Consider the following 24,860-nt stretch of genomic DNA (forward strand, 5'->3'; position numbering starts at 1 on the left):
AGATCAATCAATAAACGTTTACCACAAGTGCAAAGTACCTCTCAATTCAAGTTTTCCCCTGCTCTTGTCTGCAGGGGAAGGGGAGGGTGGGAATGGGGAAAGAGGAATTTAAATTGGCATTAAAAAATGAACACCTTTATAGATTTGTATTCTGGAACATTGCTGAGTAGCTGTAACCATAACAAGTAATTTTCTTGGTGAAAAGACAAATTTTAACAAGGTCACATCAAATAAAAAGGCACAAGCTTTGGTGATGAATTATCCATTAATGCTTACAAACAGAAATTGTCTTTTTAAGGGCACTATGCATCATTCATTGTACTGCAGCTATTTGAAAACAGAGAAATGTTACCCATATTAAAATGACTTAAGTAATAAAACCAATATGTCTGTCCAGTTACCAAGTTTCCTCAGTCACCATAATAACCATTTTAGAAAAATCAAAATTTTGCTATAAAGACAAAAATGGAGATGGAACAAACAAAAAGTGACCTAAACAGGATGGCACTGATTGAAAAAGGAAGTACTGTGCAAAATGGCATTGTGGGTTGTGGTTTTGCTAAATTAGTTCCTTCATTGATCAAAAAAAGGAACTTGTAATACCAGTGGACTGCTCAAGTTATCAATGTCTTTAAATTTTTACTTAATTTTTTTCTCCACAGTCCAAGATATTATCTTCCAATATGCCACATTTGTGCAGGCTAAGAAAAGTCAGAGTTTGAAGAATTAGGAATAGAAGTAACTGCAATTAAAGAATCTCACTGAGAATTTGCTTGGAAGTTCATGATTGGCTGTATAATTTTGGTGGAAAATCTGTTTGAGTAGGAGTTCTATTAATTACATGCCCAAGTTACAGTGGTCAATCAGGTGAACTCCTGATATTCCCATATTCGTGTCATGGCTGTTATTTCTAAGCAACCATTTTGGCTGCATATGGCCAAACATAGCAAGTTATTCCAAAAGAGGCAGGTGACAACAGCTAAGTAATTTGCAAGTAGGTAAGATCGTTCTCCAATGGAGACTGGGCTCCCATCCCTGTCCAATGTATAACTCATTCTGAATAAAGCATTAATTAGGCTTATCCTGCACAAATTCTTGGTTGATTATATTGGATTCATCAAAGAGACAGAAATTTCCTTAAGATTGCCATAGAAGAGGTTTTAGATTAAGAGGAACAAATCTGAGGAAGGGCAACAGAGAGCAGTAGATCTTGGAAACAGATCAGCAATGAGGAGTTGCTTCAGAAACTGGTCCAGATGAGGTCCTCTCAGATACAAAAGCAAACAAGGACATTATGCTGAGAGGTACAAGAACAAACAAGTGAGGAACAATCTTGAAAACCAATAAGTGAACGAGTGAAGAAAACGGTTTGTCCTATTGTCCAATGTCTTATTTGGGCAAATTTTCATGCTCAGTATATTGGTGGAATTCTGGCAACATGTTTTAGAGCTCACTCAATTTTCATTCCATTGATTGAATTCAGGCAGGTTCTAAAAAAATGGACAGGCATTCAGCTCATCAAATTATCACCTGGGCAGTGAAGATGAAAATTTACCCCATCAAATTTGTGAAAATCATCCTTAAGAGCAGCTGATTGTGAGTAAGTAACCCATTATAAAGGGTAACATGCCTTGACAAAAATCATTTAATACCTGTGATTAAGCAATTGACTTTTCAATTCTGTTTTCATTTTGTGTGTGCAAGGAACAAATAAAATAAAGGAGGACGACAGTGTAGTGTGGTCTATTAATACTAATTTTACTTAACTTCATAGAACAAAATAAATGAAAATATTAAAAGTTTCCTAAAAATCTCAATCAATTAAAAATGTTTAAATTTCTGCTAATACAGGTGCTGGCTTTTTGATTGAGGAAATTAATGTTTGAAATCTAAGGGGGTCAATTCTGATAAAAATACAATGGAATTTAGAAATCATTCATTTCTAAAGCACTTCAGCACATATTTTTGGTGCATTAAAATGAAAAGGAACCCAGAGATTTTAAAATTGGTTTAAAAGAAGAATTACTGCTGATATTTAATGGTTTTGCAATGATGCAACATCAAGACAATGTACTTGCATCTTTTTTTGGATTATCATAAATTATGATCCAATCTGATTTCGACTGTGCTGAGATTAATAAGATACAGAGAATGGTGATTTTAATCCAATATTCAAAAATGGTTGTTATGAAACTAGAAATTAAAGACAATTTAGCCTAATTACATTGGTTGGGAAAGTTTAAAGTATTCTATGGGAGTATTGTCAAGGATAAGTAATAATTAGCATGGATTCAGAAGCACTGGTTTGTTTTTTGAAGGATTAACTAAAATAGTAGAAGAGGACTATATAGATCTTCAAAAAAAATACATTGGTTAAGGTTCTTCTATTGGGACTTTTAAAGAGGTTAAGGTTCACGGTATTACTGGCATATTAGATAGCTGTTTGGAAACTAGTTTGGTAATAGGAAGCAAGTGCTTGTTACATTTTTTTTTTTAAAGTTTTGCTGGCCTCAGATGCAAATGGAACAAGCGATTTGTTTACTTACCCTGTCACTAACATTATGTTAAATACATGATTTGAAGAACAGTGCTTCTTCAATATTGAATTTACTGATGATAAAGTTATATGGTCAATTAAGAAGTATACAGGAGATAAACTGGGATTTTACAAAGGGTTTTGGTCCAGTTAAACAGATTGTTTTACGGAGATTTAAAAAAAAAATGCAGAAAATAAACAAAGGGGCAGGAAAAAGAATATGTTTTCGTGTTGAAGGGGTATTTATTAGTAAAGATATTGTAGGATTATAGATATTCAGTTAAAAAAAATCAGTCAATGTGATGCCTTGCAAATCTTAATTGACACTTTGAGTATAAATGAGTGGGTATGGTCCACAATTAAGGTCAATAATATATGGACTGTGGAAGGAAGTTGGCTCTTGAACCAAATGGCATTTCTCCTGAGTTTTTGCAAATTCTAATGAGCAAGATATGGAAATGCAATTCTTAGGAAAGTAATTCTCTTTAATGTAAGGAGGTACTGAATAATCAATATGTTTCTGTGATATTGTAAAATTACTAGCTATGAAGAAACACTTCTAGCAAAACCACAAAACCATCCCACAACTTCTTTGTAGCTCTCTGCAATATTAGTTCAAAGAAAAACAATTTTAAAATTAACTATGCTTAGACTGTCAAGTGACCCATTTTACACTACAGCAATAGAATTGAGCCATTTCTTATGTATAGCATGGCTATTAGCAGCAGAAAGGCTCTCCTCTCACAAAAAAATTGCTAATAAGGCACTAAAAGTTACTTTAAGATGGTATTATTTAATGTTATTAGGTGGAATTCAAGCAAGTGAATCGTGATTGCCAGGTCTGATTTCGGGATTTCCTTTACTTCCATTACCCTTGCAACTAATCACAATTGGAAATCAACAGTGAAGCTAAGTGGGAACGTTCTTGCTGGTCATTTGAACTTGTACTAATTGAGATGTGAATTAAAAAGATTAGCTTTTGCATGATCCAAGGTGGCCATCCACAGGTCCAGGCAGTGACCAGGGTGTTGCTCGGCCTGACTGTCTGCCTCCCCTCCCAGGTGAAGAGGGAGCACATTGTGTCCACCAGTACACTTGAGACCTCTGTGACTGGTGGGCATTGGAGGGACAGGAGTGAATTATCAGAACCAAAGACCAAATTTTAATTTTCTTTAATTTTTATAAATAAAATTTTCAGTTTACTGTTAGTGCCCCATTAACAGGGGCAAACGTTAACTCAAATTTGATGACATCCATCATCCAAATTTGCAACTGACAAAAAGAGCTCACTTGTGCATGATCTGAATTTGTTAAGCATGTTCACACTTCAGCAACCAATCAGTTTTGACCAGATTCCAAATTTCCCACTATTGAAATAAAGCAAGGACAGACTTTGCTGAGGGCAAAGCCTACTGCATTTGTTATTTTGGCTAAAACTCAGACCCCTGCTATTGGCCATGACTCCAGGATTTTAAAGGTTGGGTCTGCTTACTGTTTGCTAAGTGGCAAAGTCAACTTGAGGAATAGTGTAAAACACCCCAGTCTGAGGTGAATTACAACTGCTACCTCTGCAAATGTTAACTGCTAGAAGAGTTGCAAATAAAATATCCAATTAGATGTAATCTTAATGAAGCGGCATGTATAGCACATTCCTTGAGATGAGAATCTTCATTACGAAGAGAACAGGAATATCACATAGTGCAGAGAAAATATCTCTTCAAAAATTGAGGTTTTAAGACAGTGTTAGGACAATGTAAGAAGTGCAAACATTGCCAGAAGTCCACATCATCCATGATTATAGCTTAGTACTGCTAACATGTGCAAAATGGAAAAACAGCCCTATCTCCAGCACTGTTATCTTTTATCCCAGTTCCGTCCAGATCAGTTTCTTCTTTCTTGAGTTCTACATCACAGTGCTTGAAGCCAGCTCTTTGGAAGTTACTCTGGGAATGGTGTACTACTTAGTAATATGGCCAAGAAATAATTCATGACATCATTCCCAGTTTCACGTTTGTTCAGTATCTGGATGTTAATTGCATGCTATTGCTTCTCACTGCAGAGTTCGATGAGGATCCTGACACATCCATCGTTCCCAATGTAAACAAGGCTCATTTCTTTTTCTTTTATGTAAACATCCCAGTCTGTGACCTTTTCCTCTGCTTCTTACAAATGTAATAGATAGGAAAGATAAACAAGCCTATCAAAAGAAAATAAAAAATACTGCGTTAGAGCAAAGTAAATGTTTATTAACAAAGTTCTGTAATTTATGCTTAAAACTAATGGCTCTGATTGTTAATACAATTCCATGATAAGAAAGTTCTTTAAGTAATGATCTGCAACTATTTAAATTTACACCATTATTATTTAATTAATAACCAGAAAATTAAGGAGAAGCAACAAAACAAAATTCAGCATTAGTTGGAAAAATACACATATGAAAACTAGCATTTTGCATTTGGTAATTATAGTGGATTACAGTATTATTTTTACTAGGTCTTGTGAATGGAATACTCAAAATTTTCTCGTGATTATAGTTATACTTCGAGGGGATGAGGTACATAATTTAACAAAATAGCACAATGTGATTAAATCAACGTAATACAAATATATGAAGTGAATCCTGTTATTGCTCTACTCCATCTAAGAGTATACTTTCCCTGTAAAACTAGCTGCAGTGCAGATCACTGTGTGTTCTACGTTGCCAGTTAATGTATAGAGGCTACCATCTGACAGGACAAAATACAAAGGTGTTTTATAAAACATTTACTTTGGATTTCCTGCATTTATTAGCTTACAATTTGGAGTCTGAAAAAACAAAATAAAATGGTCCTTGCATTCATTCCCTTAAAGTCATCAAATTCAGTATAACCCAGAACAAATTTGCAGGTTGTTTCTTCATAAATTCCAAAAGAAAACTTTGAAATGCATTTCGAGTTTGGTGGGATTAATCACAAGATCATTATGGATGAGCAAGGCTGTTCAGCCCATCTTAATTGTTCCTCTAGTGAAATCCTGTTATAGCAATGCAGCTTCTAATTATCTCAAAAGATTCCAGGGCTTTTGCTTTCATGGTTATTCCACATGTTGATCACTTTGTCATGAACGAGAGTTTCTTGATATCTGTCCAAAAAAAATATCCTCCTTCAGAAGCTGCACCACTTGTTCTGGTCTGGCAGTTGAAAAGAACATTCCTCGTTAACTTTGTCAATACCTGTAATAATCTTACATACCTCTATAAGATCATCTTTTAGTTACCTTCTATCCAGACTTAAAAGTCTAGTTTCTCCAGTCTCTTCTCATATGGGAGAGTTTTACAGTCCCCACTGCCGGTTTGCATGGGTGGCCTCCAGTCACACCCCCCCCACTAAATTGCACCCGTGCAGCGAGTCGAAGATCATTCGGGCCCCTCAAAATTGGCGTCGATTGCCGAGTTAAGGGCCTTAACAAGGCCTTTAATTAATGGCGGGCACGCATCGGGCTTCATCACGTGCCCGCCCAGCTAAATATTGCGATGGCACACGCTGACGTCGGGATGCTCGCCCAATGTCAGCGTGCGACATATTAAGCGCTGACGTGTGGGGCCTGCCACCCGCATGTCATGCATAAAATTCTGCCCTTAGTGTTTTCTCCCCCCCTCAGAGAATTTAAATTTCCAGTATAAAATGGGCCCACACAATCTTCTCATAAGCAGGTGGTGGTCAGGTTAGAGTCAGGTCACGACCCCGCATGCACATCCTCTGACATCAGGGCTGCCCTTGAAAGCCCTAGGGGAAATTTTTTTTCTTGTTCTCCCCCCACCCCCATTATTCTCATCAGATATGGCAGGTTTTGGAAGGCTTCTGAAAACCTATTTGTGAGCTTGGTAACCTTTGGGGAAGTCTGCTGACGAGTTCGGATAAATTGTTATCCCAACAACATCTGTCAGAAAGGTGAGTGTAAAATGTTTTGAGAACTTTGAATGTCATTATTAGATGTTATATTATAAGTTAGACATGTATTTACTGTAGTGATTGATCATAGGGCTCAGGCTTGCAAAGGTAAGTTGACCATTACATTGATCAGCATTGTGTAGTGTTGAGACGTTTCGAGTATATTTTTTCCATTGGGAATGTGTTATATATTCAAAACTGTAGAAAACAGTGCTTGGGAACTTTAGTGTCATCATCTGAAGTGATTTAAATATTTACAGTGCTTTAAATTTGAAAAGGTCTGCAGCTTTCACACAGGAAAAAAAAGCAATCTGCTCCTGGGCTGCTTTGATTGCCAGGATATCTGGTGTAGCTTAGAAAAAAATCTGAGCTATCTGTTTTTCCAGTTGCAATACGTTACATTTCTGGAGCAGCAGCTGAGTCTATTATGAATGTTTGGTTGAGTTTCAAAAGCTTATGAACAATTTATCTCAGCAGGGAGTTGAGTACATAGTTTGATTGACAGTTTTAAGAATTATTAAAGGAGCATCTGTCTTTGATGTGGTTACTGATTAGACATATTTGTTTATTGTTACAACGGAACAACCACTTGAGGGGATTTAAGGTTTTTTTTTAATAGGTCTGGAGCTTTTCTTTCTCATAATGAATGGTTGTCTTTTTAAGTATAGCTCTATTAAATTGTTAGAGGTTTACTTTTTCTCATGCCCATTTCATAGACTTCCCATTACTATTACCTGGCTCCTGAAGATTGTACATGCTGTACACTGGATGTGTGGCTATGGAGAATACATGGGGTCATGGAGGAGCATGGGTGATATGAGGGGCCATGGGTGCATTGGGAATATAAGGGACATGGAGGGAGAATTAGGGGTATGGGGGCGGTGGGGGGTGAGTGAGGATTAGGGAGCAGAAGAACGATGTGGAAAGCTGGGCCAACGTCCAAGCAAGCAGAGGCGGGCCTTCTAACCAGCCTATCTTGGTACCTACACTCCTCCAACAATGCTTCAGCAGTTCGGAAATCCCTATCCGTCTCTCCTCCTGGAGACTAACATATAGCAGGTATAGGCAGATGTGATGGGTTCAGCTTTCTGAAATCAGGAAATGGTCCGACTTACGTTTCCCAAGTCCAACATGAAAATGAAGTCCAAAGCATACAAAGCTTGGTCTGACTAAGGCAATATAAAGTTCAATTATCTTCTCTAACTTATATTCCACTGTTTGGATATTAGCTTAGTAATTACTAGTTTGTATTGTTGTGACATTTTAATGTTGAGCCTGAGAGTCTTTTAACACCATTCATGACCTACACGTGTTGTCCATTTTTTATTCCTATGAATAACACTTTACATTTGTCTGCATTACATTTCATCTGATATTGTCCTGCCTTGTCACCCTCAATAATTTTTTAAAAAATATTTTAGATATAAAAATGTAACATTTAACATGTGGCCAAAGTAAACAGGACACACTAAGCACTTAAGTGGCATTATTTGTAAAATTGGAATGGGTAAATTTTGGGCATTTCTTGAGGTTTCCCACAATTCTTGCACTGCAGAGACAATGGAGAAGTGTTTTGCCCTCCAGTTCCTGTTGCTCCATTAGTTACTACAACAAAATAAAAATCTCTACAATGGTTCAATCGAAACTGGTAAAGTATACTTCTTAAACTTACAGTTTAATGACAACTCTGCTCATGTGTTAGCATACCTACTTCATTGAGACTAGGCACATGTTGCATTATATGGACATTATAATTATTTCCCCCATTTACGTTCTATTGAGAATTTAAATCCCTTCCCACAAGACTTCTAATAAGTAACCATCAACATAAGTCTAATTAGAATAATTTTGAGGGACGTCAGATGAGAATCTTGTGACATAGAAGAGAAAATATTGTTAATCTCAAACACTATAATAATTTACAAGAATATTTGATTTTATATACATTAGGTATATGTATATATGCACACGTTAGCCATCCAAATGTCCTTCATCTCCACTGAATTCTTATTGTGTTGAAATTGCCTCATTTCATCATTTCCAAATTTAACTAAAACTTTGTCATGCACTCAAACTGTGGAAACCCACCTCTTTCAGTTACCTTTCTTCCTAGAATCTATAGGCACTTAAAAGAAATGGTTTTAACCATTCATTATTTCCTGGTTAAAAACAAAAAAACTGCGGATGCTGGAAATCCAAAACAAAAACAAAAACAGAATTACCTGGAAAAACTCAGCAGGTCTGGCAGCATCGGCGGTGAAGAAAAGAGTTGACGTTTCGAGTCCTCATAACCCTTCGACAGAACTTGAGTTCGAGTCCAAGAAAGAGTTGAAATATAAGCTGGTTTAAGGTGTGTGTGTGGGCGGTGGAGAGAGAGAGAAGTGGAGTGGGGGTGTGGTTGTAGGGTCAAACAAGCAGTGATAGAAGCAGATCATCAAAAGATGTCAACAACAATAGTACAAAAGAACACATAGGTGTTAAAGTTAAAGTTGGTGATATTATCTAAACGAATGTGCTAATTAAGAATGGATGGTAGGGCACTCAAGGTATAGCTCTAGTGGGGGTGGGGAGAGCATAAAAGATTTAAAAAATTTTTTTTTTAAAAAAATAATGGAAATAGGTGGGAAAAGGAAAATCTTTATAATTTTATTGGAAAAAAAAAGGAAGGGGGCAACAGAAAGGGGGTGGGGATGGGGGAGGGAGCTCACGACCTAAAGTTGTTGAATTCAATATTCAGTCCGGAAGGCTGTAAAGTGCCTAGTCGGAAGATGAGGTGTTGTTCCTCCAGTTTGCGTTGGGCTTCACTGGAACAATGCAGCAAGCCAAGGACAGACATGTGGGCAAGAGAGCAGGGTGGAGTGTTAAAATGGCAAGCGACAGGGAGGTTTGGGTCATTCTTGCGGACAGACCGCAGGTGTTCTGCAAAGCGGTCGCCCAGTTTACGTTTGGTCTCTCCAATGTAGAGGAGACCGCATTGGGAGCAACGAATGCAGTAGGCTAAGTTGGGGGAAATGCAAGTGAAATGCAGCTTCACTTGAAAGGAGTGTTTGGGTCCTTGGATGGTGAGGAGTGAGGAAGTGAAGGGGCAGGTGTTGCATCTTTTGCGTGGGCATGGGGTGGTGCCATAGGAGGGGGTTGAGGAGTAGGGGGTGATGGAGGAGTGGACCAGGGTGTCCCGGAGGGAGCGATCCCTACGGAATGCCGATAGGGGGGGTGAAGGGAAGATGTGTTTGGTGGTGGCATCATGCTGGAATTGGCGGAGGATGATCCTTTGAATGCGGAGGCTGGTGGGGTGATAAGTGAGGACAAGGGGGACCCTATCATGTTTCTGGGAGGGAGGAGAAGGCGTGAGGGCGGATGCGCGGGAGATGGGCCGGACACGGTTGAGGGCCCTGTCAACGACCGTGGGTGGAAAACCTCGGTTAAGGAAGAAGGAGGACATGTCAGAGGAACTGTTTTTGAAGGTAGCATCATCGGAACAGATGCGACGGAGGCGAAGGAACTGAGAGAATGGGATGGAGTCCTTCCAGGAAGCGGGGTGTGAGGAGCTGTAGTTGAGATAGCTGTGGGAGTCGGTGGGTTTGTAATGGATATTGGTGGACAGTCTATCACTAGAGATTGAGATTTCCTGGTTCAGCCTGATTTCCCTCATATTCTTTTGAAAGTTGGTGTTGCTCTTTACTATTTTATGATTCTTGACCCTTCACTTAAATTTCACAGTAAAAAGCCCATCAATAAGCCTTAGAACCTGCAGACATACAATATTGTTAGTATTCACCACATCCAGTCACCAAGGCTTTGAGGAGCTTACTCACAAAATGGGCTGCATTTTTTGAAGCCCTGGAAGCTCTATATCACCAATCGGTCACCTGCTGTACTTGAGGCTCTGCCAATGGTGTGGGACCTTGGGAAGTTCTGGCCACTATGTAGCATACAAGGGAATCTTGGATGTGATCTGAGAAATAATGGCAAATGTAAAGAATGGACAAAGAACTCTGGGTGCTGGCAGCCAGCTATCGTACTCGCCATTCTGAAAGTATCTTGTGACTATAAGTAATAGACAGCGTCTTGTAACGCAATAAATGAAGGTTTCCAAGCAATGAAGCTGAAAAATAAACCGCCACACCCACCCAGTTATTACCTTTTTACAAGATGCTGGAAAGCTCAAAGGCAAAGGCATTCAGCTCTACATTACTGCACTAAGCTGGTCCTGAATACATTCATACTGCTCCCATAATGTGGATACTTAACGCAGGATAAAGTTCAAATGCAGACCCAAGATGGTAATTTTCTATTTCAGGGCATACAATGCTTAAATAAAGATTGTTTTGTGTCTCAATTTTAACACTTTCTTTCTCATGACTGATGACATATGCTGAAGTACAATTCCATGGGCAATAGCCTATTGGTACGACAAGAGCGTTCATTTTCACATGTAAGCTCAGCCAGAAGAAACTGACGGACTATTCCATTGTTTGGGGTGGGGGGTGCGGAAAAGCCCATTACTATCTGTCCTCACTTCTGCACCTTTCTGCAGGGCACTTATATAATAATCTGGAATGGGAATCTTTGTCCATTCCCAAGCAAAGCCATGCATAATGAATTTAAGTGCACCAACTGGACACCATTTCAATTGAAACTTTTCTTTCTTAAATGACAGATAGGTAACTAATCTGTGCTGAAGGTATTCTGCTGGTCTTGCCTTCTCTTTTGATTACTCAAGGTGAGTTTTCTATTGGCAATATTGTAATGTCTGTGATCATAATTAATATGACGTAAGTTCCCACTGCTAAAATAATGCTGATTGGAAAATCTAGTCTACAGCATTCAGTGTTTCGATCACATTTTGTGAAAAATATTCATTTACTGAAGAATTGTATTAATAAATTTAAGAAACAAATTTTCCCTATTAATTCCTATTTTTTTTAGAAGAAGTTGATTAAAGGAACAAGTTAGATCATCAGTTAGGCTTAGAAAACAAGTTGCATTTTTAGCACAGCCTTGGCTTGTCCTGACCCTGAGAATTTCTGGCTCATCCACTTCTAATGGGCAGTGCAGCCTGCTCACAATTGATTTAGAGGAGATGATCAGAGCTGTATAACATCACTGATTGTTTCAGATAAGATACCTTTTTGCTTTAAATGCACTTTTATACTTGGCATAAGTACCATAAATCTACACCCCCTGGTTGTTGGCCCCTCTACTAATGGAAAAAGTGTCTTCCTATCCACCAATTCTATGCCTCTCAATCTTATACACCTCTATCAAGTACACTCTCAACCTTTGCTGCTCCAAGGAAAACAACTCCAGCCTATCCAATCTTTCCTCATAGCTCAGACCCTCCAGCCCAGGCAGCATCCTGGTAAGTCTCCTCTGCACCCTCTCCAGTGCAATCACATCCTTCCTATAATGTGGGGACCAGGACTGCATGCAGTGCTCCAGTTGTGGCCTAACCAGAGTTTTATACAGTTCCAGCATAACCTCCCTTCTCGTATATTCTGTGCCTCAGCTAATAAAGGCAAGTATCTCATATGCCTTCTTAGCCATTTAATTTACCCACCTTGCTACCCTCAGGGATCTGTGGATATGCACACCAAGGTCCCACTGATCTTCAGTACTTTCCAGGGTCCTACCATTCATAGTGTAATCCCCTGCCTTGTTAGCCCTCTCCAAGTGCTTTACCTCATACTTTTCCAGGTTGAATTCCATTTGCCATTGCTCTGCCCACCTGAACAGTTCATTGATATCCTCCTGCAGTTTACAGCTATCCTCCTCACTATTTACCATCCTACCAATTTAGTTTCCACCAGAGTCACTCAGCTCCAGACCTTGACACAACATTGATTTTGGCATAAACAAAAAAGCTGAATGTTGGGGAGGGGCAAGTAACTGCCCTTGACATCAAGACAAATGTTTCACCAAACAGGACACCAAGGAGTCACCTTGGTGACACCTCATTAAACTAAAATCAATGGTTGATGGGGGGAGGCAGGGGGTGGGGTGGCAGGGGACATTGTGGTCAAAGGAAAAGCCCTACAGGGATGAAGTAATACTGCACAGACAGGAAGATGATCATAATTGTTGGAATTCATCATTGCAGCCCCAGGAGATCCTCTAGAACATCATTTTCAGCTGAACCATCTTCAAACAAACACCAGAACGAGACGTAATAGAAACGTGAAGGAAATGACTGTGAATGTGAGTGGTGCAGTAACTATTTTCAGTAGTTCACTTAGAACGGGAAGCTCACTGAGAATAGAGAGGGAGGTGCTAGATGGTTGGAGGAAGATACATGTGCTGTTATTTACAAAAGGATTAAAATCACAAAACTGGAAACTATAGTCCTGTTGCATTAGGGATGCCATTATTGATCATTCAGAGCCGCTTGGGCTTGATAGGGTAATTGCAACATAGCTTCAGAAAACAGAGGTCATATTTTCAAAACTTTATGCCTTTGTTTTTTGAAGTAGTCACTGAATGCTAAATGGAGGAAATCTGCCTGGATTCCCAAAAATCTTTTGATAAAATGCCACATGGTGCACTTTAAAATCAATTTACAGTTGTCATGGTGGAACGGCGAGATGGCTAGCCAAACGACTAAAAGGACAATAAACAAAGATTGGATTTAAATGAGGTTGGAATCCCGTCACTTAATGGGTTGTCCCAGTGTTTGGTATTATCTGTTATGCTTATTAAGATATGGAGCAAGGCATAGAAAGTGTAGTTATTGAATTTGAAGATGAAACTAAATTGTCTAGAAGAATAAGCACCTTTGAAGAAGGAAACAGCTTACAACTGAATTTGGATAACTTGGTGAAGTGAACCCAAAGATGACAAATTCTAGGTAATGTGCACTTGTGCACGTAGGTGAGTAGGATTTGGATACAGTATGAGCGAGTGCAAGTTAAATGTAGCTGGAAGAGATGGAGACTTGTGACTGATCACTGACTATTGCCTAAAGGTTCAAGGACAGTGTCGGAACTTAACAGAATCCTGGACTGTACAATTCAAATCTGGGGGCTGATTAAGAGGATCATACAAGGCTTTGGCAAGGCCTCATATTGAGTACTATAGACCATTTTGATCTTTGCATCTTCAGAAGGAAGTTGTGGCTTCAGAAAAGGCACAGGAAAGAGTAGAAAGGATGATGCCTGACAACTGTACTGCCATCTGGTTTAATTACTTTCTGTAATTATATCTTCATACATAATTTTTAAAAATTCACTCACAGCATGTGGCTTCCACTGGCTGGGCCAGCATTTATTGCCCATCCCTAGTTGCCCTTGAGAAGGTGGTGGTGAGCTGCCTTCTTGAGCTGCTGCAGTCCACGTGGTGTGGGTACACCCACAGTGCCTTTAGGAAGAGAGTTCCAGGATTTTGACCCAGTGACAGTGAAGGAACAGCGATATATTTCCAAGTCAGGATGGTGAGTGACTTGGAGGGGAATTTCCAGGTGATGGTGTTCCCATCTATTTGCTGCTCTTTTCCTTCTAGATGGTAGTGGTCATGGATTTGCTCAGTGTTAAAAGGATTACTGCCTTTATGGAAGTGCTTGCTGATTTTCTTTTATTTGGAGGGAAAATAGCCAAAACAATTGCACCCCGTTATACCAACAGGAAATATCCATTTCAACACAAACTAAATTTTTATATTGTGCATTTGGATACAAAATTAAAAAGGGGTTTGCTGAACATATGCATGAAGGCAGTACCATTTTAATAACAAATAGAAAATGATCTCCGGAAATGTTGTTTGTATAGTCACCTTTAGAAAATAATATGAAAACAATCAGTACATAATAAGGAAACGAGTTTTCTCACTGATTATACAGTACTGGAGAAACCACAATTTATCACAGTAGGTGGCACAATTGCAAAATTGCTCCATCAGAACAGTAACTGTTGACCAATGCACTCCTGTCACAACCTCAAAACTGCAGAACCCTTTGCCTGTCTCCCTTCCTTGCATAATCTTCAGACTTTTAAACCCATGCTTAATTATTACTTAATGATTTGTCTGGACTTTCCTATCTTGGTGGTGCCCTTTACTATAGAACCTAACCTTTAACTATGGCTTCTCATTAGGGAAAAAAAATCTGTCCATCCTGAATTTGTAATGGCCTTGCTGCCAACCTGAAGATCATATCTTCAGCTCCACTCCTGATACTCAGTACTTAAAACAATATATTTTAGTCATTTTTTTCATGTTTCCTATAAGAGTATTTGTTGAAATATCCCTGTTGAAAGGAACAATATACAAATTAGAGAGACTATCCTGTATCTGGTGCACAATTGGCTCCCTGTCAACATTTTAGAAAAACTAAAGAAAAATATGCATCTTTATAGAGCTTTCCTCTACCTTAGGGCATCCCTAAGGTGCTTTACAGCCTATTAAGTACTTTTGAAATGTTGTCACTTATGTAATGTAGGAAACGATAAAAACACAGCAATTTCCAAACACAATGAAATAAATGATCAAATCATTGTTTTTAGGTGTTGGTTAAGGAATAAATATTGGCTAGGACACTGCAAGAACTCCCCTGTTCTTCTTCAAATACTACCATGGAATCATTTACATATACATGAGAGTGCAAACAAGGTTTCAGTTTAACGCCTTACCCAAAAGGACAGCATCAATACTGCTTTGAAGTGTAAGGCTTAATCGTGTGCTCAAGTCTCTGTATTGGGACTTGAGCCCATGTCCATCTGACTCAACAATTTTTTTATTCATTCATGGGATGTGAGCAGCAATGGCAGAGCCAGCGTTTGTTGCCCATCCATAATTGCCCTCGAGAAGATGGTGGTGGGATAAGAGTTCAGCACTGAGCCAAAATGAGGAAATCTTTTGCAGACCACTTATTTGACTAGGTCTAACAATCTCTACTTAGTCTTACATAACTTACTCTAGCAATAATAAAGATCATTTAAATAACAGATGTACAGAGAATGGTACAGTACTAGAATATTCTTTGGTTGTATTGAGGCAGAACCATATGGACAGATATTAGGAAGGGAAATGGCACAATTGCTGATGTGTATTCTGGGCTACCAAACAGTAAAGATGAAAAAGAAGGGGAAGATCAGCAGACAGTTCAGAGACATGATGAGGGATGGACATCTAAAATGCCATAACTTGTCTTTTCTCTTTACAGGTGTTGACTGACCTAACTTTGTGTTTCCTTGAATTTTCCCTTTTTATTTCAGGAAAATAAGAATTGCTTGATACAGTTCTATCAAATAAAATTTACCATAAAAAACAAACACGAAACTAGAAAAACAATTAGGAAATAATGGCTGCAAATTAGGTTGGCTGTGTAAACAGACAATAACAGTTTTCCTGACCAAGCACGTCCATAAACAGAATACAAGACCAGTATTTCTCATGAGCCTTTTATTATGACATTGGCACAGTATCCTGCCAAGGACTATACACATTCATATTCCAACATATTGCATCGTTAAATAACAATGCCACTATGGGTTGCTGCCAAGCAAGAATGAGTATTTCCTCACAAGAAGAGGAAGAAAAATAAGCTGTAGGGGAAATTTATCAATCCTGTGCTACCAGCTAGGAGCCACGGTTGAAGGGTCAAAGAATAGTTACTGTGTCACCAAATACATCTGCAGATTTTGACACAACTACCAAGCTGGCAGTAACCATGGGGAACTGTATTTATAGGCTTTAAGTTAATATCAAACCAGGTGTAGAGCTATTTCACCAGCTGCTAGGTCAAAGCAGCTGTATCTGCCTCCTTCCAGGCATGGTACAGTGTTGATCCACAGTTACAAAAAGAGTACCTTTTGGCAACACTTTCATTTAGGATCACTTCCATGTCAGGAGCCAACAGCAGACTGAATACCAGGGTTATCAATTATTTGCTTATCAACTCAGTTTCACACTTCTAATTAGACTTCTTTTCATTTTCTTTAAACTTGACTTGAAATAGGTTGAACTGCCTTTTGCCAAGACCAAGAAATATTGGCCTCCTATTCTGGCACTTTTTAAGCATTCATTTTCCTTGAAATTTCACTTGAACTGGAATTTTCCAGACCTGATATTTGATTAGCTCTCTGCATATAACCCCATTCCCAGAGATCTGTGGGTCAATAATCGGTTTGTTCAGTCACAAGAAGAGCTGTGGCAGAATTTTGCGATGCTGAGTAGACATCATCCTTGAGTTGAGGGACAACTGACAATGGCACATACCCAAAAATGTATCTGAAACTATGAACAACTATGATTATGAACTAAACAGGCTGTGCAAACAGGGCACTAAACTTCAGATGAGATTTTCACCTGTTTCTAGCCATTCAGAAATAAACCGAACCTGTACCAGAAAATCTAGTCTGAGAAGTTTTACTCTGCACATTTCTTCCTCAGTAAACTGCAAAAAAAAAAAACCCAAAAAGTCTACTTTGCTCTTGGGGAATATTCAGAGGTGTACAGCCAGATCCTCTCAACGTTCTTCACCCGAAGTCCACACAAAAGCATTTATGGTGATCGGGACTAGAAACTATGTCTGACTTGTCCTCTGCTGCTCTTTGCCAACTGAGATCAGCTGAATAGACCAGTAATGCAACGTTGCAACTTCTGACTCTGTATGACTCAGTACTTCTTGTCTAAACTCATTGAGCCAGTGGATGACACCTTATTGCTCTGCAAATATCAAATCTCATAATGGATTGAAATCAAACAGCCAGAATCTTATTTTTGGACGGTTATTGCAAGTAAACAATCCCATCAGATGAGTACGTTACTCCACCCTGCCTAGAACAATCACAGAGCCATTTTCACCCCTTTCCTATTTTTACTTAGTTCTGTTGAAGGGTCATGAGGACTCGAAACGTCAACTGTGCTCTCCTCTGCTGATGCTGCCAGACCTGCTGAGTTTTTCAAGATATTTCTGTTTCTGTTTTTGTTACAGAGCTAACTTATCTTGATTAAGGCAAGACTCCGTTGTTTGTGCATGTGTTTAAGTCATGGCAACTGCACCCATTCAGGCAAATAGATAATATTCCATTGTAATACTGAGTTGCACCTTGCAAGTGGTGGAGAGGCTTTGGGGAGTCAGGAAGTGAGTCACTCCCCACAAAATATCCAGTCTTTAACCTCCAGTGGCAAAAGCATTTATGTGGCTGATCCGCCTGAGCTTCCAGTCAATGCTGACCCCTGGAATGGGAGACTTTGCCATGGCAATGCCATTTAGTGTTAAGGGGTAGCGGTGAATTCACAGAAACAAGTGCTATTTGACGACCATCTCCACCGAGAGAGTGTTTAACTATCTCCCTTTAATATTCCATTACTATTGTCGAATCCCCCAACATTAACATCCTGGAGGTCACTAGTGACTTGAAAGCTTGACTGGACCAGCCACATAAATACTGTGACTAAAAGAGTAGATACGGAGCTGGATATTATGTATCTAGTAACTCACCTGATGCCTTTCCACGCTCTCTAAAACACAAAACAGGAGGGTGATGGAATACTCGCTACTTGAATGATTGAATGCAGCTCCAACAGCACTCAAGAGCAAAGCAGCTTGCTTGATTGGCACCCAATCCACAACCAGCACACAGTGGCAGTAGTATGTACCATATACAAAATGCACTCCAGCAACTCGTCAAGGCTTCTTTGACAGTTCCTCCAAAATGCACAACCTCCACCACCTAGAAGGGCAAAGGCAGCAGGCGCCTCATCATCTCCATGCCACATATCATCCTGACCTGGAACTATATTGCCATTCCTTCATTATCACTGGGTTAAAACCTGGAACTCTGTCTCGAACAGCATTGTGGGTGTACCTGCACCACATGGACTGCAGTGATTCAAGGTGACTCAATACCACCTTCTCAAGGGCAATTAGCAATGGCAACAAATGCTGGCAAGCGGTGCTCACATCCCGTGAATAGTTCAAAAAAGGCTCTTTCTTGTTCGGGAAGGTCATTGCATAGTACGTGCGAGATACACAAGTTACTTTCCCCTTCTCAGCCCAAGCCCATTGTCCAGGTATTGCTGCATGCAGGCAATCATCAGTGAACAGCACCACCTCTGACTTTATGACAGAGACACATAACATAAATCTAACATCACTACTATCACACTTGCAGCAGTACCATAGAGTAAATTTGGGCAGGCAAATAATGGCACGGCATTCATCTGCATGCCCATGGATGCGATTTTTGGGTGGGCATGGTGGGCAGGCCCAGGAGCGACTGGGGAACTGCCCGCCACCTGTGATTGACCCCCACCTGCGATTTCATGCTGGCTGGCTAATTAACAGCATACTGAGAAGTTCAGTGCTGCCAGGGTGGGGGCAGCAAGAGTGCAAGCTCAAAAGTCTGCGCATGCACGGGGGGGCAGGGGCGCATTGAAAGCTCCTGAAGGCAGGGAGCTGCCTCAGGGAACTGAACAATTTTAAAATCAAAAATAAAGACTTTTAAAACCTGAAAAAAATGTCCCGACATGGGGTTAACTCACAATAACATGAAAAGAATAAAAATTCTGCCCAAATATTTAGTTATTTTTGATTTAATTGTGGAATCCTCATTCCACCCGCAGATGAGGTTTGCTAAAAAAAAAATCAAAAGGCCGCCTGGCCGATTCGGACGATTTATTGGATGTGCAGCAATTAATATATGTTTTAATTAATTAATTAAGGGCCTGAATAGGCCTCTTAATTGTCGGCGGGTGCACTGCTGACTCTCGTGCCCACCCACCGACCGAAATATCACGCGAGTGCACGAAGATGTAAGGATGCTCGCCTGATGTCACCATGCACTGTTTTATGCCAAAACGAGTTGAGCACGTGCCTGCCTATGGGATGTAGTTTAAAGGCTAGTTGTGGAGGGGAATAATCTAAAAGATAGGAGGAAATCAGCACCACTTCCTTTTTGCTTCTTTAATTTCTCTCCAAGCCCACACACTATGCCATAGTTTACTAATTCCTTAGTTCTCTGGTTTCCAGATTTCCATAATTAACTACAAATTGAAAGAACAAGCCAACCTGCACTCAAATAGTGTGTGCCACAAAGTCTATGATTTAGTAAAAAAAAAATTCTCCTTTCAAAACAAGACCAGACTTGAAACTTGCTGTTAACAATAGGAAGTCACTCTTTAAACCTTAGAATTTCCTTTTTTCATTTACTCCAGAACTGGTGTTGATTGTGAAAAGATTTCAAGAAGTCAAGACCACTTCTTCCCATTTTTCTGTCTCTTATGTTTTTTAAAATAATCAAATTTTATTGAAGCCTGGCTATACAAAGGTTCTTGTGTCAAAAAAAGGCTCGGGTCCCAAACTGTGCTCAAATTTAAGAATGGAATCTATTCATATATCTTCTATGCAGCTACCTGTGGTTCACAGTAGAAATATTGTTCAAGCTTTCACAAAATATTTAGAAGAGGTTTAAGGAAAACATTGTAGATCAAGACAGGATAAACCAGTAATTATTCTGAATGACACCACCAACTTCCTCACCGGTATTAACAAAACATAGGCAGTATGTTTTCTAATGATGACTTGGCATTTTATTCAATTGAAATTACACCACTTTCAGAGCAATGTGGTATCCTTTAATTGTCTGGACACAGAGATACAAATCAGTATGCATTCTGGACATTCTCTGGGTGGAACTGGAACAATTTAGAGGTTGGGCTGTTGGCATTGCTGTTAAATTCATGGGAGCCATTTTTTAGGCAACCCAGGTAGCAGCCTGAAACAGACATTAGACCCCTTAAATATATTAATGAAGAGCCTAATTTCTCGTTCAGGGTTCCTCTATAAAATATTCTTACCAATGTGTGGGGTAGGAATCGGGCTTGCTCTTTTGAAGATTCCTTGGTGGCCCCAATTAAATTTTTCAGTGGAGCCAGCAGGATCAAGAGTGACCCCCACCCCCAATTTCATAGTCCTGGTGATTGCCTCGACAGCATACTCTCTCCTGCCCAGCAATTGTCCTATCCAACCACACTGCCCAGAACTAATCTGTCAGCAAAAGTGATTTTACCCATGATGTGGGCTCTCTGTGGAGATACCAGTAGCTCAACCCAAAGATATAGATAAGTCCAAGGCCCAATTTTGGGATGTCAGGTGTGTTTTGACACATGCTGAAAATGGGCCCAGGCAAAATTTCTATCAGAGTTCCATCTGCAGCTTTCAAACTACTGCAATGCTGCTTAATAAGCATTTGCAACAACAATTTCCGTAAATGTCTAAATAACAATAATAATCTTTAATTCAGAAGACATAAAGCTGATATCAAATGAATAAATGGATGAGTGAAACACACTGAACTTGTACAATAATCACTGTTACAAGGGCATTTGTCACAAAATCTCTCATCTGAAGTCAAAGTGTTTCAATTAACTTCCAGAACATTCATTAAAATATTAATTCAAGATTAGCTGCACCAATGAAATCACAAAATAAAGGCTCTGTGCCTTACCTACTACAAATGTTATGGCTCCTAGTACCACCACCAACACCAGCATCAAGGGAACAAGAAGCAACTTTCCAGCTGTAAAACAAGAACTGTTATTAGAAAAATTGTAGTTAAAGCTATATCCTTCCTTCCATAGATCACTCGAGAGATAAGACACAAACCTATTTATAATTGCAAAGGACTTGTACTATCAGAACTTGGGTGCACACACACAAACACACAATGGTCTTGGCATTACATTTCAATTTTCATATCAAAAATAGTGACGGTCAAAATAAGCCTAGCATAATCTCTGCAGTAAAGTTGACATTTTGAATATTAGAAGTGGTAATTGCTTCTTTTTTTCAAAGAAAAGTCAACCTATATTTTGTAAATTGTGGAGAAAGAGGAGAACACAATCTGTGGGACTTGCAAGAATTGATGCAAGCATCTCTTAGTTGTCTACACAAAAATAAGCCAATGCTATTCCTCATTTTACCCTCTTTCTTTCTGTCTCTTTTCTCTCTTACTCTTCTGATTTCACTGTGTATAACTGGTGCCCATTCTTTTCAGATAAGCCTGGGTGGTGAGTGTCTGCAGGCTATTTGGGGGAAAAGAGTGAGAGGATCATGACTGTGCCATTTCAATGCTAATTTATCCACTCCCCAGTAGTGGATCAGCAATTAGGACTAACATACTACCAATATTACTGTGATTAGCTAACTCATTGCCAATCAGGGTTCTATCCAGGGAATTTCCTTCTCTGTGCTAATCAGCTGCTCACTGCTCTAACCAGTTAAACTATGAATAGTTACCTTAGTTACTCTAATCCTGCTGCTGATGCGTACAGGCTCACAGCACAAAACTGCCTAGAACTTGGTACAATCTCACTAGCTGGCAAAGAGATGGACAAATTTACACCAGTGTAGTGATGGATACTTTTAGCTTCTTGGACATACTATTGCTGCAAAAAGGCCTGGCAATTTAAGGCAATTAAAAATTGCAAAGGATTATTAAATACTTGGGAGAGCTGCGCTCATAACTAAACACTTGAGATGCTCATTCATATGGTTTGGAATTTCATTAAATTGTCCAAATAATTAACCACCTGTGCTACAAATCACCTTGCCTACTTTGTGCCAACATTATTGCTTTCTTTCTTTCCAGCGTACATAATTCCGTGTCCTCCTCTTTAGAGGAAAAGGCAGCAAGAACTTGCATTCATACAGTATTTCATCAACTTCTTTGGCCTTCTCAGAATGACTCTCAACCAGGAATTACTTTTAGGAGCATGGAAATTGCTAACGAAAAAGACCAAGGTCTATCTAGTTTGCCTTCTGCCATCCTCAGAGTCACATAATATAATAATAGAGTTGTTGAGTAATCATAGCAATCAATCTTGATCACTTAATCTACAACAGTCCCAGACACCAAGTGAGTAAACTATCCAGTGGTGGCAAGTTTTGGGAACCACTGGCCCATAATTCCCCATCTCCCAAAGCATGCTACATTTACCACATGTCATGACTAATAACTGCATCCCAAAATATATTATATTCTGAAAGAAATTTATCAAATTTGCACTTAAATGAATCAATACTATATTCTTCCATCATTGACCTAGAATGCCTGCTCCATAGACTGACCACTTGCTCACTGAAATATTTTCTCTGCAGAATAGTTTTGAATTTACTCCCCTTCAAGTGCAGGTCATGTTTGCTGGTTCAACATTCTGGATAAAATGAAACCACTTGTCATGGTCTAAATTAACCAGTCCCTTATTACCTCTCAACTCTCTTTTTTCCATTGAGAGCTTATCTAAATTACGTAATTGCTCAGAATAATCCAATTCTTCCATCCCCTCAAACATTCTAGATGTTCTTTTCTATATTCATTCAATAGCTATGATTTCCTTTTTGTACCAAGGTGATCAGAACAGTGTACTGTATTCTAAAGAGTGGCCAGGCCAATTTATTAAGTGGCAGAATTACCTCACTATATTTGGTACAATATTGACTTTTTGATATATCCCAACATCTGATTTGCTTTACTGTCAGCCACTAAACAGTGTTGTGATAGCATCAATTTATTAATTAGAATCCTCAGGTTCCTTTTGTTTTCCAAACAAATTGTTTTCTATTTAAATAATAGTGCCTTCCTAGATTTTTTTGTCCTCGTGTGAAGCATTTTACATTTTATCTGCCACCTGTCTGCCTAATTCCCTAGTATATCCAAATCCTGCTGTCAAGTTCTGTTGAAAAGTCATCAACCTGAAACAGTAACTGTCTTCTCTCTCCAAAGATGCTGCCTGACCTAAGTATTTTCAGCATTTTCTGTTTATATCCCTCCTGCCAACCAATTACTTATTCATTGTAATATTTACTTATTCATTGCAACGTATTTCCACTGTTTCCTGCCTTCCTTATTTTCAGTTCCAGCCTTTCTAGAAGAACTATCTCAACAGCCTACTGAAATCCAAGTACAGTTAGATCCCGAGCTCATGGATTTAAAATCATTGGCAAAGCAGCTAGAGGGAAGTTGAGGAGAATTTTTTTCCAGTTAAAGAGTTGTCAGGGTCTTGAATGCTCTCCCTGAAAAGGTGGTGGCAGATGATTCCATAAATAATTTTCAAAGGGAATTGACGGGTACTTGATGAGGAATTTATGGAGCTATGGACAAAAAGTGGGGCGATGGGATTAAGCACAAGCGCTCTTTCAAAGAGCTTGTACCTCCTTATGTGCTAAAAGTTTCTATAACAAAAAAAAGCACCACATTCACTGGCTTACCTCCAGCAAGCTCTTTTGTCACACCCTCAAAAACCATTACTTTGGCAAGAGATCCATTTCATGAACCTGTATTGGCTATCTTTTGGAAGGGCAGTCATTGTTTTATGGAGGCACAAAAGAAAAGAATGAATTGATTTAATCGGATTTTGGTGGCGCTGGTTGAGGGGAAAGCCTGCCTTTCAAAATATTCACAGAGCTTTAACATCTCTTTGGATACTGCTTCAGATCAAATTCTTGTCCAGGAGATAGCAACTCCAACAATTTCAACGCTAATTCAGTACTGCACTGAATTGGTGAACCTGGACTCAGGCCCATCATCTTCTGACTCAGCTACAACTGTGCTACCAATAGAGTCAGCTGATATTCATTTCTATTTTTGCTGAATTCTGAGTATCTTGCATACTTGTGAAATTTTGCAATCCTTCACCTCATCACCCTTTAAAGCCTAGCCAGGTAAAGTGTGCCTGATCTTTGCTCAGCTCCTTGAATTTGTTGTACAATTTCTGCACTTTCAGGAAGAAATTAACCCAATGTAACCGAAGCCTTGGTTGTGTTTGTCTCTTGCACTTCTTCAGCTGGAAATTGTAACCATCACACAGTGTCAGCTAGCAATACATCATTAGACAAATTTCTCATAACAGCAGAGAAAAACTGGAGAGTAGGAAATTCCTCAGTTATTCGTGTGTACTTTCTGCAAACTTACTCAGTGCAGCGTTACAGCAGGTGTGGAAGCAGAAACCTACGCACCTCCCTCAAACTGCAGATGATGTAAACTGCATGGAAACTGAGCACAAAAGAGTATTGCAGATTCAACATCCCTTGTAAGAAGTAGCACTCACAGTGGGTACTAGTCTGGAAAGCACAAATGTCATTTATATTAATGGACTGAGAAATCGGGGTTTGAAGGTCTGTGATTTCCTCATCAGCTCTTCCCTGCGTATGAGCATGTATGAGTAGGAAAATCAATTATAGTGAAGTTATGATAAACTCAGTGCTATCTCCCAATGCAGGTTTTAAGGGGGCCTTAAGGATAGAAGGTGAGGAAACTTTGAAGAAAAAAATGATTCACAAAGGTGAATCGCTTCAAATTTCCCTTGCGTTTTGTTTGCTCAGTCTTTCCCATATTCCCCATCATCAGGGAAATTTGGTTTTGAAGAATTACTAAGGTGATAAACATGGTCAACTAGCCTAA

The 24,860-nt window shown here is 39.3% G+C and overlaps 1 protein-coding gene across 1 annotated transcript in view; it reads right to left on the reverse strand.

Annotated features, from left to right (window-relative positions):
* Positions 1 to 4,657: 4,657 nt before the first annotated feature.
* The window catches only part of rnf217 (ring finger protein 217), a 130,023-nt gene continuing 109,820 nt past the window's right edge, over positions 4,658 to 24,860 (reverse strand). The window contains exons 5-6 of the mRNA XM_041188334.1: positions 20,907 to 20,978; positions 4,658 to 4,733 (exon numbers count right to left, since the gene is read on the reverse strand). Coding sequence (XP_041044268.1) covers positions 4,660 to 4,733; positions 20,907 to 20,978 — 146 coding nt within the window. The 3' untranslated portion in view covers positions 4,658 to 4,659. The remainder of the gene's footprint in view (positions 4,734 to 20,906; positions 20,979 to 24,860) is intronic.

This window comes from Carcharodon carcharias, chromosome 5 (assembly GCF_017639515.1).
Source record: "Carcharodon carcharias isolate sCarCar2 chromosome 5, sCarCar2.pri, whole genome shotgun sequence".
Classification (NCBI taxonomy): Eukaryota; Metazoa; Chordata; class Chondrichthyes; order Lamniformes; family Lamnidae; genus Carcharodon; species Carcharodon carcharias.